General features: G+C 53.7%; 1 protein-coding gene across 1 annotated transcript in view; it reads left to right on the top strand.

Moving 5' to 3' along the window:
• Window positions 1–15,618, top strand: part of LOC136963103 (peripheral-type benzodiazepine receptor-associated protein 1-like) — a 53,484-nt gene that overhangs the window by 19,443 nt on the left and 18,423 nt on the right. Inside the window, exons 2-12 of the mRNA XM_067257116.1 lie at window positions 2,546–2,653; window positions 2,857–2,985; window positions 5,542–5,718; window positions 6,525–6,824; window positions 11,853–12,020; window positions 12,806–12,889; window positions 13,025–13,114; window positions 13,301–13,423; window positions 13,591–13,695; window positions 14,003–14,053; window positions 15,021–15,053. Coding sequence (XP_067113217.1) covers window positions 2,546–2,653; window positions 2,857–2,985; window positions 5,542–5,718; window positions 6,525–6,824; window positions 11,853–12,020; window positions 12,806–12,889; window positions 13,025–13,114; window positions 13,301–13,423; window positions 13,591–13,695; window positions 14,003–14,053; window positions 15,021–15,053 — 1,368 coding nt within the window. The remainder of the gene's footprint in view (window positions 1–2,545; window positions 2,654–2,856; window positions 2,986–5,541; window positions 5,719–6,524; window positions 6,825–11,852; window positions 12,021–12,805; window positions 12,890–13,024; window positions 13,115–13,300; window positions 13,424–13,590; window positions 13,696–14,002; window positions 14,054–15,020; window positions 15,054–15,618) is intronic.

Below are 15,618 nucleotides of genomic sequence, written 5' to 3' on the forward strand. Positions count from 1 at the left end.
CTGGTCCTGGGGCATCCTTGATACCCCTGCCCAGCTCAGCTCCTGGTCCTGGGGCATCCTTATACCCCTGCCCAGCTCAGCTCCTGGTCCTGGGGCATCCTTGATACCCCTGCCCAGCTCAGCTCCTGGTCCTGGTCCTGGGGCATCCTTATACCCCTGCCCAGCTCAGCTCCTGGTCCTGGGGCATCCTTATACCCCTGCCCAGCTCAGCTCCTGGTCCTGGGGGGGATCCTGTTGACTTTGTTGCTGTGAGCGCTACACGTCGTTGTCGATCATCCCCGCTGATGATCGGGCCGAATGCTGGCTCCGCTAGCGTCTGTGTTTTCACCCGGTGGCATCTGGACGTTCTGGCAGCAGGGTAGAGGAGCCGGGCCCACCGAGAAGGGAGGGTGCTGTCTGGGATTACCAGGAACACAGTCTCCCCAGCACCAGCCTGGCCAGTCAACAGACGCTCATTAGTGTTGACTCAGACTACAGGTAGGCATTTCTACGTCCCCAGGGGCCGCCTCCAGACGTCCCATCGTTAGCCGTAACCGTGGCAACAAGGCCATTCGGTGGTTTCCGTGGCATCCCCGTATGGTTATTGACGATGTTTTCTCCCCGTGGTCGTCGGGTCGATCCCTGTATTTATTGCTTGTCATTTGATCAGGCTGGGACCGCTGGTGATGTTTCACTGATCGTGTTTCACGATGGTGGTTGACAGGTAGTTCATTGGAACGGGGGAGAGGGTGTTCGGAGGCAACACGGGTTGTTATAGATGTAGGACGTACTGGTGTCTAGCTTATCACTTGAGGAAACCATCTGGGTACGTAGTAGGCTGTGGCAAGACTTCTGGTCTAACATCACACACACACACACAGACACACTACCCCTCCCTCCCCTGTGTCTCTATTTCCTTCTCACTCACACACACGCCACACAGCCCTTGTGTTGTGATCGTTCCTTCTTTTCTTCCTTCCTTCTCTTTGTTATGTTCAGTAACTGATGCTGTGTTTCCCTGGTGCTGGTGCTGTGTTTCCCTGGTGCTGGTGCTGTGTTTCCCTGGTGCTGGTGCTGTGTTTCCCTGGTGCTGGTGCTGTGTTTCCCTGGTGCTGGTGCTGTGTTTCCCTGGTGCTGGTGCTGTGTTTCCCTGGTGCTGGTGCTGTGTTTCCCTGGTGCTGGTGCTGTGTTTCCCTGGTGCTGGTGCTGTGTTTCCCTGGTGCTGGTGCTGTGTTTCCCTGCATCCTGTCTGGCTGAGCTCAGGTGCCCAGCAGAGCCAGCATGGTGCAGCACGTGCCCCAGCATGTCCTGGCATGTGCCCCAGCCGGAGCGCAGGGCGCTAACGCTTATCTGTTATCACACCCTCCTCTGCGCTGTGTGTGTGTGTGTGTGTGTGTGTGTGAGGTGGGTTGCCCCGGGGCTACAGACACCAAGGACAAACCCTCGTCTCACGTCCAGCTTTTTCTCGGTGTGGCCTGACTGTCCATCTGCTCTCCCTGCTCCAGAGCCTCTCCTCTGCCAGGCATGGCTTCCCCCTCCTCCCCCCCCCGGCCCCTCCTCCACCCCCCCCCCCCCCCCCCCCTCCACACCTCCCCTCAGGGTTCAGCTCCAGACACACCAGGGTGATGTCATCTCCCACTGTGGAGACCGAGGGAGGCTCTCCTTCCCCCGTCCCCTCCTCACGGACACCAAGGGCCCCCCTGGATCCGGGGGCTCTAATATGGTTCTATCTGGTGTGTGTGTGTGTGTGTGTGCTTGTGTGTAAATAAATGAGAATATGAAAGGTAGCCCTCTGACACTGCCCAGCTGGTCCTTCAGATGAGAGTAAGGAGTGTATTCTGGTTGCAGCTGGCGACTGAGGGAGAAACCCAGCAGGTAAATCCATCAAAGTCCAGAGTAAATAATAAGACTGTTGATATCAGAGCTGCAGCTCCAGACTAAACGAGGGGGGTCGGGGGGCGGGGGCGCTCTGGTCCAGGCTGATGGTTCTGCTGCTTAGCTCTGCCAGATGCGTCTCTCTGGCCTGTCTCCCTCTCACATCCTTTGCTTTTGTCCCCTCTCCTTATTTTCCCTTCTAACTACCTCTCCGTATCTTTCTCTCTGTCTGTGGCCGCGGCTCTCCTTCCTCCTTGTTGACGTGTGACGGCAGACCCCCGAGTTCCCCCGCCTGCTGTGCGGCGAGGCACCCAGGAGGATAATAGGAGTTGGGTCCAGCGGTTGGCTGACGGTCCTGGCCTAATGAGGAGCCCGCTCGGAGAGCTGTCGTCTGTCTCCACGCGTTACAGCTGAGCTGGAAAGCACTGTACAAACACCCCTGTCTGACAGCTGGGCAGACAGACCAGCTTTCTATTGACCGGGCCAGACTGTACTATCCCCTGGGGTTCCAGGGCTGCAGAATCCTAATGAGCTAGTAATTCTAGGCTAATGTGCTCCGTAAGCGTTATTACTGCGGACGACATGGGACTTGTGGGAATGTAATGCAGTTTTATCCCCAATTAACTTCGAGAGAGATGTGCTGCGAGCCGTTTGGTTTGACTGACTGTTGGGTCCGATGGTTGTGTTGCAGAACGGCACGGACTACGGCTTCCTGGCGCGCCAGAACTCGGAGCTGCTGCGGGCTCTGGACGAGCTGGAGAAGACCTGCTCCACCCTGAGAGAGGAGAACAGCCTGCTGGTAAGACCTGAGCGGAACCCACCAGACTCCACCCAGGAACCGGAGGCTCGACACGGGCCTGCACCGGTAGACTAATCTAACAAGCCCATCTGTTGTCGACTCCTCTTCCTCAACCTGGGTGTCGGTACTAGTTTTGTCCCTGTCGTGCCTGGGGCTTGCCTTGTGAGGCTGGGTCAGGTGTTGACGTGTGCTCCTGTGTGCAGAGGAAGAGCAGCGCCCCGGAGACGGAGGAGAAGGTCAGGCGGCTGAGGAGGAAGAACACGGAGCTGGCCGTCATCGCCAAGAGGCTGGAGGAGAGGGCGCGCAAGCTGCAAGAGGCCAACCTCAAAGTGGTACGCTGTCCGAGCCCCGTGTCAGAGCCCCGTGTCATAGCCCCGTGTCATAGCCCCGTGTCATAGCCCCGTGTCATAGCCCCGTGTCATAGCCCCGTGTCATAGCCCCGTGTCATAGCCCCGTGTCATAGCCCCGTGTCATAGCCCCGTGTCATAGCCCCGTGTCATAGCCCCGTGTCATAGCCCCGTGTCATAGCCCCGTGTCAGAGCCCCGTGTCATAGCCCCGTGTCATAGCCCCGTGTCATAGCCCCGTGTCATAGCCCCGTGTCATAGCCCCGTGTCAGAGCCCCGTGTCATAGCCCCGTGTCAGAGCCCCGTGTCATAGCCCCGTGTCATAGCCCCGTGTCATAGCCCCGTGTCATAGCCCCGTGTCATAGCCCCGTGTCATAGCCCCGTGTCATAGCCCCGTGTCATAGCCCCGTGTCATAGCCCCGTGTCATAGCCCCGTGTCATAGCCCCGTGTCAGAGCCCCGTGTCATAGCCCCGTGTCATAGCCCCGTGTCATAGCCCCGTGTCATAGCCCCGTGTCATAGCCCCGTGTCAGAGCCCCGTGTCATAGCCCCGTGTCAGAGCCCCGTGTCATAGCCCCGTGTCATAGCCCCGTGTCATAGCCCCGTGTCATAGCCCCGTGTCATAGCCCCGTGTCATAGCCCCGTGTCAGAGCCCCGTGTCATAGCCCCGTGTCATAGCCCCGTGTCATAGCCCCGTGTCAGAGCCCCGTGTCATAGCCCCGTGTCATAGCCCCGTGTCAGAGCCCCGTGTCATAGCCCCGTGTCATAGCCCCGTGTCATAGCCCCGTGTCAGAGCCCCGTGTCATAGCCCCGTGTCATAGCCCCGTGTCATAGCCCCGTGTCATAGCCCCGTGTCATAGCCCCGTGTCATAGCCCCGTGTCAGAGCCCCGTGTCATAGCCCCGTGTCATAGCCCCGTGTCATAGCCCCGTGTCAGAGCCCCGTGTCATAGCCCCGTGTCATAGCCCCGTGTCATAGCCCCGTGTCATAGCCCCGTGTCATAGCCCCGTGTCATAGCCCCGTGTCAGAGCCCCGTGTCATAGCCCCGTGTCAGAGCCCCGTGTCATAGCCCCGTGTCATAGCCCCGTGTCATAGCCCCGTGTCATAGCCCCGTGTCATAGCCCCGTGTCATAGCCCCGTGTCAGAGCCCCGTGTCATAGCCCCGTGTCAGAGCCCCGTGTCATAGCCCCGTGTCATAGCCCCGTGTCAGAGCCCCGTGTCAGAGCCCCGTGTCAGAGCCCCGTGTCATAGCCCCGTGTCATAGCCCCGTGTCATAGCCCCGTGTCAGAGCCCCGTGTCAGAGCCCCGTGTCAGAGCCCCGTGTCAGAGCCCCGTGTCAGAGCCCCGTGTCAGAGCCCTGTCTCGTAGACTGGGCCCAAACGCTGTGCCCGTAGGCTGTCTCCCAGACCCAAGACTGGCCCTTTCTGTTTCCACAGTCCACCTCCCCAAATGATGAGCATGATTCATTATCGAGCACCAGCATCCATACTGAATCCCAGTAATGTTTAGTAATGAGCTTAACAGACCGGTCCAAGGAGTGATGAATGAGAGCCATTGTTGGGAAATGCTAGTTCCCTCCTAAACAGTAGATTGGGTCATTATGGATAGTTATGGCCATGCAAATTACATTTTCCTCTTGGCATGCTGTGTCTGCAAATGCCATTAGGTTACAGTGGAGGTTTTGCCGTGATTGTTCATGGCTTTGAGGAGAAATTTTGAATACTGGGAAATCAATCCTGTGTGATATGCTATTGCATAACTGACAGTTAATATTGCAACAAAAAAAAAATGTTCTGCCACTGAGCCTGGATACTGACTGGATAGGGTGTGTCAAGGAAATTAGAGACCAGAGGAGAATCCTGCCCCCCTTCCCTCCCCCCTCCCCTCTCAGCTAAAGAGCCACATTAGTCCAGAGTGCCACCTGCACAGCCACCTGTCTCTGGCTAGACCACCAGGCCCATGGATCGTCTTGTATCCTACTGCACCTGTTCAACACCCTGAGAGAGACAGACGGGCAGAGAGACAGACGGGCAGAGAGACAGACGGGCAGAGAGACAGACGGGCAGAGAGACAGACGGGCAGAGAGACAGCGGGCCGAGAGACAGACGGGCCGAGAGACAGACGGGCCGAGAGACAGACGGGCCGAGAGACAGACGGGCCGAGAGACAGACGGGCCGAGAGACAGACGGGCCGAGAGACAGACAGCTGACAGAAAGAGACAGAAAGAGAGAGAGACAGAGAAAAAGAGAGAGCTAGGACTGACCATTACACCTCTCTCCCTGCTGCCCCGTACAGAGCACAATCAATACAAATCAAACCCACGCCGACAGACAAATGAAAAGAACCTTTAAAACCAGACTGACCCCAACTGTATTTATGGACAGCCCTTGAAAAACACAACCCTTTGAAAAGCTTCTGATACGCTTCCGGGCCTTTCTCCTGATTTCCTCCAGGGTTTCCCTTCAGTGGGATGGTTTGTCAGTGACAACGTTCCTCAAACTAGTTTCTCATACTTTCCGTGTTGTGTGTGTTTCCCGCCACAAAGGCCAACGCCCCAGTTCCAGTGAGGCCCGGGGCGGTGGAGCAGTACAAGCGGGCGTTTGCCCGTCAGCGCGCCCGCGACCTGGCCCAGCACGCCGACACGCTGCTCTCCAAGGACAAGGAGCTCGCCGCCCTGCAGCAGGAGTGCTGGGAGCTGGAGGCCCGACTGGGCACTGCCAAGGTAGTCTGGCGCCCACCGTACTTGAACACCGTCTGCTTACTGAACACCCACACGACCTCATGGACGACTGTACCTCGTCCCTGGGCCTAGGAGGCCTCAAGCCTGCCCTCTGCTGGCCTGGTTGGGCATTACACCAGAACAGTCCCATAAGCCTGCTCGAGGAGCGGTTCTGATTTCACATGTGGAAGAGACGGTGCCCTTGCTAAGTGCCTGTTTTTAATCACACGGCTGTGACTTCAGAGCTGATTTCCACGGGTGTAGACATCTGTTGGGGTTATTACAGAAGAACCTTCTAGACTCAGCAGAGCACTGAGCTGATAGGTCTGGCAGCCTGCCGGCCTGTTTTACCCTGACACACCACTGCATCATGTGACTTGGATGACAGGGAGAGAGACGGGGCTTTCCCTGCCTGTTCCAGATCGACCCTAAAACGTCCTTTTACTGCTGAGACAGCCCAAAAAGGGCTGAATGTTTTAGTTACTAAGACAGCTCCTCTGATCTGACGGTACCAGTTCCAGGCCTCACAGCTGTGAAGGAACAGGCAGCCACTAGGTGGCAAACAGTATGAGTCTGTTTCTCTTAGTCATGCATGGTTGGTTGGTTGTCTGTCTTTTCTCTCAGCCATCCCACTCAGTCATGAGCTGACCAGAAGGCTTTTGCTCTTATATCTTTCAATTGTGTTATATTTGCAATACAGGGATGTCATCAGTAAGTCCTGTCCTCCCTTTCTAACTTCTGGTGTGTGTGTGTATGTGAACGTGTGTGTGTGAACGTGTGTGTGTGGACATGTATGTGTGTGTGTTCAGGGTTCCCCTGTGCCGTCAGGCGTGCTGGAGTTTGAGCGTCTGTTGAGGGAATCCCAGAAGGAGGTCCTCAGGCTCCAGAGACAGCTGTCTGTCTCTTCCTGCAGAGACCCCAGCACCAGCCCTGCCCCCGTCCCCTGCCTGCCAGACAGGACGCTGGACAGGACCCTGGACAGGACCCTGGACAAGACGCTGGACAGGACCCTGGACAGGACCCAGGATAAGACCCTTGACGGCACCCTGGATCAGACCCAGGACAGCACTCCCCACCAGACCCCAGACACCGCTGTGGAGGTGGAGAAGGTGAGCTCCATCTCCTTCCTTATGCCTGTCAGCCTTGCTCTGTGCTGACCCCTGTTGGTGAGAAATGGCACACAGCACCACTGTACTTCCCTTCACAAGAGCCTCTTCTCAACACACCTGATTTTCCTCAAAACATTTCACTCCGACAACACAACACACACACACACAACCCTGGCCTTTGTGGAAAAACAAACAAAACACATTTTCTGCAGTTTTGAGGTCATGTCTCTGAAGCATTCTGAGAAACAAAGCGAAGCGTCCCACCGGCCGGGGCGATGTGGAAACCTCCGGAGAGTCTCTGAGGGCACGGTGTCTCAAAAGGCAGCTGGATGACGTGGAGCGCTCCTCTGAGGGCCAAGTTTGCGATTAGGCCGAAGCTGACACACGGGTCTGGTCATGTTTTTGTCATCAAGGGGGTGCACAGCCTGGCCCAGCACTGCTGCTCCAGGATTATGTTTGTTAATGTGGAATTTGGTCCACTGGGCTTTTTCTAAGCTTAGTTGTATGTTTACATTGGCGTGGATGCTGTTTTACAGTGTTATATAATGGCCTGTGGGTCGGAGCCAGCCGTAATCTGCCAGCAGCCGTAATGAGATGATTCCCTGTCTTGAACTTAGGCCTGATCTGGAGGCAGAAGGCACCGACTAAGGCTGCAGCGCTCAACACTCTGCTGTTCTTAGAAACAGTCGTCTCTATTTCTCTATCTCACTCACTCAATGCCACAGCAGATGTGCGGCCTGGATAGACCGGTGTAGGACGGTAGCTTGGGTGACTCGTGTGAACGTTTACAAGCGCAACTACTGTTGGGTTCAACAAACGGCACGACCTCCCTGTCACTGCAAATGAGTGTCAACCCGATTTGTAAGTCGGGAACATAAGAGTATAGGAATTACAGCGCATAAACTGTTTGCATAATTAGTTTTTTTTTGGGGGGGGGGGAGGGCATCTTTCTTATTTAGGAGCCGTCCAAAGTTTCGGAGTGAAATTCACATCTCTCTTTAAAGCTTAGGCGAGAATCCTGGTTGTGGTAATCTGGCGTTTGTGGGACACACACTGAGTGATATACGCACGCACCGACAGGGCCCATGTTGTGTGCACGCTAATCCCCTCTAACAACAGAATGGTACGGTCCAGTAATCCTCTCTCTGTTGCCGTGGCAGCGGTGAGAGGGTTTTGGATGGTAGGTAAGACTAGCCGCACCAAAGACTTTCCAGCTCGCCCTGCTCTGGATAATTGGGGGCCGGGGACCGCCTTGACGTTGCCACAGATCACAGGAGAGGGGTACGTCCTAATGTGTGTGTGTGCGTGTGTGTGTGTGTGTTTTGTGGGTGGTCAGTGGCCTTGTGTGTGGTTAACCTTGCTTTGGTCACTCTCTGTAGAACTGAGGCCATGCAAGGAGATATCTAAAGACGATCCACTCCTTGACGAGCCACTGATTGCCGTAGAATCCCAGTCGTTAACCGTGTCCAGTTTTATGGACGCATTCGTTTTAGGCACGAGTGGCAAAAGTGTAAGCGGACAACATGTTTTGAGAGATTGTCTCTGTCTCTCCCTGTCTGTTGCAGATTTGTGTCCTATATTTTTATTGCCACTCCAGTCTCAACTAAGTGGATTCCTCTTGCAGATCTGATAGCGTTAGTGTTACAGCGTGCATGTCAGTAAATTCAGTAGTGACTCTGACCCGGTCTAATGCTATCGTTAGTAACCCCCCCCCTTTGCAGAGACGCGACAGACAGAAGGCCTAGTCGAGTGACGCCTGTCAAAAAACCCTGTTTTGTAACCGTGAGCGACCAGGAGCTTCCAGATGTGGTTTCTCAACAGCCTTTTGCAACCCGGCCAGAGGGCTGTGCCGCGTTTAGATTGGTGGGGCATCGATATGTACTGTATTAAAAAAGAAAAACCAATGGCCAGGCCAATCCATTAAGGTGCTTTTAAAAGAAGTGATCCAGTTACCCGTTTCAGTAGTCCACAGGGATTACGCCAATGTGCTTATGGCACCCAGGCCCTGCTGAATGGGACAAGCTACAGACCTGGCCTGTAGCTTGTCCTTTAGTACGTACAGACCTGGCTTGTAGCTTGTCCTTTAGTACGTACAGACCTGGCTTGTAGCTTGTCCTTTAGTACGTACAGACCTGGCCTGTAGCTTGTCCTTTAGTACGTACAGACCTGGCTTGTAGCTTGTCCTTTAGTACGTACAGACCTGGCTTGTAGCTTGTCCTTTAGTACGTACAGACCTGGCTTGTAGCTTGTCCTTTAGTACGTACAGACCTGGCCTGTAGCTTGTCCTTTAGTACGTACAGACCTGGCCTGTAGCTTGTCCTTTAGTACGTACAGACCTGGCCTGTAGCTTGTCCTTTAGTACAACAGTAGACCAGACCCATGTGAAGGTGTCTATGATCTGTGCCCTTCACTGGTGTGTAACGTGTGTGTCTTAGAGAGCACACGCTGAGCTCAACACTGACCAGGCCCAGAGTGTCCTGTATGTCCTGTATGATGTCCCTTCTGTACGAACGCTGACTGCTGTACACACGTCTAGAGGAAGGGAGGCTTTAACTGAGAGAAAGATGGAATGACACGGCATAATCTGCATTCTAAAGCTGCTTGATTCTATCTGATACCTCACCATCATTAGCCTCCTTCTTTGTCTTTATAATGTTTAGTACAGATTTGTTAAGCCCATAAGTGCATTTATGGGTTAGCCCCAACAGGAGAAAGCATGTTATCTAAAATAGCACTGTAGTGGCTTCACTAGGATGTCTTACACGTGGATTGAACGTCCGCAGGTGCAGAACATAACATGGGCCATTCAGTGGGAGTTTTTTCTGTACCACGCAAACGCTCACATGAATCATACTGACAGGAAAAGTATGAAAGTAATACATTATTTATCTTGTTATATTATTATTTATCAGCATACTGTAAGCCAGCTGCATGGGGATTCTTCAGGAACCCAGAAAATCTCACAATTCCTTTACCAAAAAATATGAGGCCAGGCCCACTGCAAAAAAAAAAAAAAGCGACTCCTCACATCCTCCATGTGTTTTAGCATCCAGGTGCTATAGTATAGGCCACCGAGACAGCAGTCACACAAAAACGGACCAATAGCAACATGTCCTGTTGCTCGATGACTCCCCGTGCAGTGCCTTGTCACACTTGGTCATGTCAAACAGGAGAAACCCTGCGCGTCTCTGCTATTTCTAATCATTCAGGATGCATTCGTTTCAATTTACGTCATTCAAAGTTCCTAAAGAACCCCCCCCCCCCCCTCTCTCTCTCTAGTCGAAGGCTGGTGTTGGCTGGGCGGGGCTGTGATGCAGGGGTCTTGTGGCTGAGCCAGCTGTATTAGTTTAGGTGTCAGTAGAGCAGGTCAGGCAGGGTCACCCCCAGATCACCTTTGCTCTGAGCCTTCACCTGCAGCATGGGGCCAAACACACACCTGATCTGGTTACACACCAAAACACAACAGACTGCACACTGGGAAACAGAGTACTTATAGGGATAAACCGTATGAAAAGCATCTCGGCTACTCCCATTCTGAATTATTTATTACTTGTTTAATAAATATTAAAGTAGACTGACTGACTGTGTGCTAATTGTACAGTTGGTTATTGCGATTTGAGCTCCAGAATCACAGATATACTGGATTTTGTCTGAGCACATGGAGTGTAGCTACATGGCTCTCTGTCACTGTACGTAGTGGTCATCTGTGTACAGTAGGACGCATCACGAAGCCTTACGTCACACTGTCCCTCTGTGTCGACCCCCCCCATAACACAGACCTTTCTTAACTCAGCAATACATGCTGCCTCGACTGTTAATCTTTACTTTCAGCTGTGGGCAAACACTCAACATTCCTGCTCGAGTCTGCAGCCTGAACTCCAGGGGCCCACCTCTCTGTGGCTGGAAGCGCTCAGTCATTACCCAGCTGCAAAGACCTGGGCTAAGTTGCCGTGGAAACAGGAAGGGCGTCTTTCGCATCCTCCAACAAAAGATCTAGCTTCAGTACTGTACGCACGATGAGTGTTTCGTGTCGCTTAAGTCGTCTGGCCTAGCTCACGTTGCACGTAGTAAGTACTGGAATTGCGCGTGGGTGTGTGACTGCGTCTAAAAGCCGTTTTGGCATCAGCCTGCTTTTTACCAATACTAAAGTTGGTTTTATACGTCTAGGTTTAGTTAATATATTCCTGTGTCACACACGTATAAAGTCATCCTTTATTAAGTATTATTATTTGCTACCATGAAGCACTTTTTTGTGCAACCGTAAAACGGTGTGTGTGTGTGTCAGAGGATGTTCATAAACATGGCTTCCTGTCCAGAGGCTAACGCAGTGAAGGCTCTCTCTGCTGTACGTGGAGCTCGTCTGATCCTGTTACTGGATCCTGACCTTGGATGCACTAGCCCAGTTCCATTGAGACCATAAGTAGGTGTGCTCTAAAATTAGAGCCTGATTCCCAACTCTTAACCTGCTGAAGCCAGGGTGACAAGGAGATGACACCAATGTCAGTCTCTCCTCTAGCCGGCGCCCCCTGCTGGCCTTTTTTGGAAACGTTCCTAGCCAGGTGTGGGAGGGCCAGGCCATAATAAGACGGGAGTATCCATGAACGAAGGACAAGTACTTTCTTTCGAGCTTGAAAAGCAAACTTTGCGCAGCAGGAGAGAAGGTTGCTGTCACGTTCCAGGTCGGAGGGATTCCCTCTGGATTACGGGGTGATTGTAGTCAGACCACTCGCTGCTAATCTCTGGCTGTCAGGTGGTGGAGACATCAAAGTTAATGAGGCAAGTGACAAGGCAAGTGACGATCACAAGTTCATTTCTCAGTCAGGAGGAGCTTGGTTCTTGACTGCAGCCGGTGAATGAGAGCTCTCCGCCGGCTTACAAGCTCTGTGTCCTGTGGATTCCTCTTCTTCATCATCGCGCACGTGCCCTTCAGAGGACAGGGCCAGTCCCCCCCCCCCCCCCCCTTACCCCTCACCTGCAACGCGCTGGAATCCGGTGTGAGCATGGTGGTTGTGGCTGTGCCCCTGGCAGGTTGCAGGAGAGACCCCGTGTGCGGCGTTAGATGAGGCCCCAGCCAGGCGTGAGGAGACTCCCGCAGAGGAGGAGGAGTCGGGGCTCCCACTGACCCCCCCGCCGGGCCCTAGCCCCACCCCCTCCCACCAGGAGCAGCACACACAGGAGCAGCGTCTACAGTTGCTGGTGAGTGACCGCCCCACCTTCCCGCCCTTAAGCCTCCCCCCCCCCCCACCCCCAAAGGTCCGCACACACTCGCATCAGACAAGGCCGCCCGCACCGACAGCAGGCCTGTCCGCAGAGGCTCGCGGTCTATCGTGCGAGCGAATCAGGCCACGGACAGCTTTTTAATTATCAATATTGTCTTGCTCTGTCCCCACTGGAGAGGACAGCTCCTCCATTAAGCTGTTTCCAGTCTGCAATTAGCCCCCGTGTCCTGTGTCCACTCCCCCTCGCCGCCATGCTGGTAATACTTGATTACGAGGCTGCTGTGGCCATACTGAAATAAGCTGATTTCTCCGATGCCTGCATGTCAGCTCCATTTAGAATAATTAAAGGATGTTAAGCTTTGTAATACCTGGATGTTGGCGTAGCTGAGGTCAATATGGAAATCTAGGACTTCCCCCAGATTCATAACAGATTGATGGTCCAGCTACTTTTTACATTATACACTTGGCTTATGATGCTGTTGTATAGTGCAGTGCAGGGCGTTGAAAGAAGCTCCGAGAGCGAGACAAACCGAATAACATGTTTGTGTTGGTTGTTTGTGTATCCCGTTTTTTTTATTTTTTTTTAAGGCAGTTAAATCTTTAACAAAGAGAAACGGCCTATAAGCAACGACAGCAAAACAATAGATCCCATTTCGGGGGTCATCTTCGTTTGCCGTTTGGAATCTGAACAGGGACAGACTTGCTTGGCGTGCAGTATTGTGGCGTGACGCCTCCCCTTTGTGTGATGGTGGTTTTGTCCAGGAAAGCGAGCTGAGCAGGAAGAGAAAAGAATGTGAGAACCTCGAGCATGAAGTAAGGAAGAGACAGAAGAGATGCCTGGATTTGGTAAGAGACCTGCTGCAGCCTGCAAGTCCCTCTGTGTCACTCTAGAACTGCAGCTCCATGTGACCGAGGCTAGGTGCTGGGTGCTGGGTGTGTCTGTCTCCCTGCTAACCCTAACCCTGTGCTGCTGTCCACCAGGAGAGCCAGCTTGAGGAGGAGCGCGGCCGGAATGAGCAACTAGAGGAGGAGGCGGATCTCCTCAGGAGGAAGGCTCAGCTGCTCGACCAGGTCAGTCACCTGCACCCCATCTGTACCTCTCTCTCCCCCCCTCTGTACCCCTCTATCCCCCCCCTCTGTACCCCTCTATCCCCCCCCTCTGTACCCCTCTCTGTACCCCTCTCTCCCTCCACCTGTACCCCTCTCTGTCCCTGTCCTGGATGAGGCCCACCTGACCAGTACTTTGTGTCCTCCCAGACGCGGGTTGAGAATGAGGACCTGAGGGAAGACCTCTCCGAAGTGACTGCTCAACGCAATTCCGTTCTCGAGGAGAACCAGAGACTCCGTGCCAAACTGGAGAACCTAGAGCAGGTCCTAAAGGTGCGACAGAGAGGTGGCACGGCCGCCCGCAAATCCAGAGCGTGTCAACAACAACAAGCCACGCCCTCTCTCCCGATCCCCCCTCCCCCGTGACTCGTGGTGGTGTCGTCATGGTGTGACTTGACCCCTGGTCTCTTGTGTGTGTGTGTGTGTGTGTGTGTGCGCAGCATATGCGAGAGGTCGCCGAGCGAAGGCAGCAGCTGGAATTGGAGCATGAGCAGGCACTGGCTATCCTCAAGTTCAAACAGGATGAGATCAAACGGCTCCAGCGGGTGAGCGCCGTCGACCTCCGTGCCCCCGTCCTCATGTCGCCCAGCTGCGCTCACAGCCATCCCCCCCCTCCCGCTTAGTCAGGCTGGTCCTCGGCAAACAAACCGCTTAGTCACTTAGTGGGTTTTGGGGCCTGTTTGGGAGGGTAGTGAAGGTTCCCTCCAGCAGGAGGCAGCCTAAGGGAACACATGTGGCCTCCAGGCGCGGGTTGTCTGGGGATTGGACCGTTGGGCTATTAAATGACAGCGTGGTTTGAATTGGGGGGGGAGAGCTAATATCGCTATCTTTTTTGTTTTTCTTCCCTAACAGGCTCAGTTTTTCGCTAAGAGGGAGCATGAAGGGGTGGTGCAGATGCTGGAGGTGAGGGTGCTGAACCACAGTCCTCATCACACTCTCACGGTCTGGAGGACGTGTGGTCATACTGAATGCTCTAGACCTTCGGTGCCCACACTGTAGAGACAACCAGAGACCCAACATTTACCCATGTTCATCCAGTATTCACCCTGTCGCTGTCCAGCACGAGTTTTTAGACCTCTCTCCACCAGCCCACCACAGTAGAAACACGTACAGCATGTGTTTCACTGAACATCCGCCATTACAGCGCCGCCACCCTCTTTCCAACTCCGCAACAGAGCCTCATTCAGTACTCAGTCAGATGCCTCTCATCCCTCCATCAGAGAGAGAGAGGCAGATTTGAGCTTCAGAGCTGGCAAAAGCTAAACCGTCAGTCAGTGAGTGACGCAGTGTGAATCCAGAGAGGGAGGGAGAGGGAGAGGGAGAGGGAGGGAGAGGGGGAGAGGGAGAGAGGGGGATAGAGTAGAGAGAGAGGGGGAGGAGAGGGAGAGGGGGAGAGAGAGGGAGAGGGTGAGAGAGATGGGGAGAGGGATAGAGAGAGAGAGGGATAGAGAGAGCACTGTGTGGAGCGCGAGCACCTGCGTATGCTACCGTTGGATCCTGAGCCCTCCTTGTGCTCCAGCTCCCTGCAGCCGGGGATAGACAGCCGTTACAACAGATGGCTGCTCTGACGCCTCTTCCACTCACTACAGTATTGAAGCTGTACAGGGCTGGGGAGCGCACCTCAGGCAAACCACAGAAATGCCAGTGAAGGGTTGTCTATGAGGGCATGAGGGAGAATTTGATACCCAGTTTTAGCACCCATCCCTTCGGCTCACACACAAATGAAAAGATAATGGCAAAAGAATGAATCGAATTGATGGTAGAAGACTCATGAATAACTGTGTCACTGTCTGAGTCCTTTCCTGTGTTCCAGTGAGTGTGTAAAGCACTACAGGGTGTTTCCTAATCAAGTGTGTGTGTTCTGTTGTAGGAGTTGATCCACCTTGTGTTGCAGAGGGAGCTGGTAGGAGTACAGTCGCTCCCGTACCCGCTTGACTTGATCACGACCTACTTCCTCTTCCACCTCTCTCTTCCTGCTCTCCGTCTCTGCATCTCTCTCTTCCTGCTCTCCGTCTCTGCATCTCTCTCTCTCTCTTGCTTTTCGTCTCCCCGTTCTCTCTTTCTTTCGCTCGCAAACCAGAGCATAACCAGAGAAAGTCTCTCGCTCTCTCACCCAGAGTCGACATGATTGGGAGTTCTGTCCGTTGTATTAAGTCTAATGCAGCTGACCTAGCTCTGCAGGATAATATGTGTCCAATCAAAAGCGAGCTATCATTTTAAATCCTGACTTGAACGTCGACTGTTGGGCTCTAAGCGTTACACAGCAAATGAGAGGCTTTAGGTGTGGAAGTCAGAGACATTGTATTTGTTGCCAAAGGCAGGCCTTCTGTGTGGACTCTAACTTATTGACTGTTCTCCCCCTGGACTCAATGTTTCACCAGCATGTGTTTGTTTTGAACTTTTCTTTTTGTGCTTTTTGTGTTTTTCCTCCTGCTAACCAGAGTACACTGGACTGCATGCAGGTACTG

Source organism: Osmerus mordax, chromosome 19, assembly GCF_038355195.1.
Source record: "Osmerus mordax isolate fOsmMor3 chromosome 19, fOsmMor3.pri, whole genome shotgun sequence".
Classification (NCBI taxonomy): domain Eukaryota; kingdom Metazoa; phylum Chordata; class Actinopteri; order Osmeriformes; family Osmeridae; genus Osmerus; species Osmerus mordax.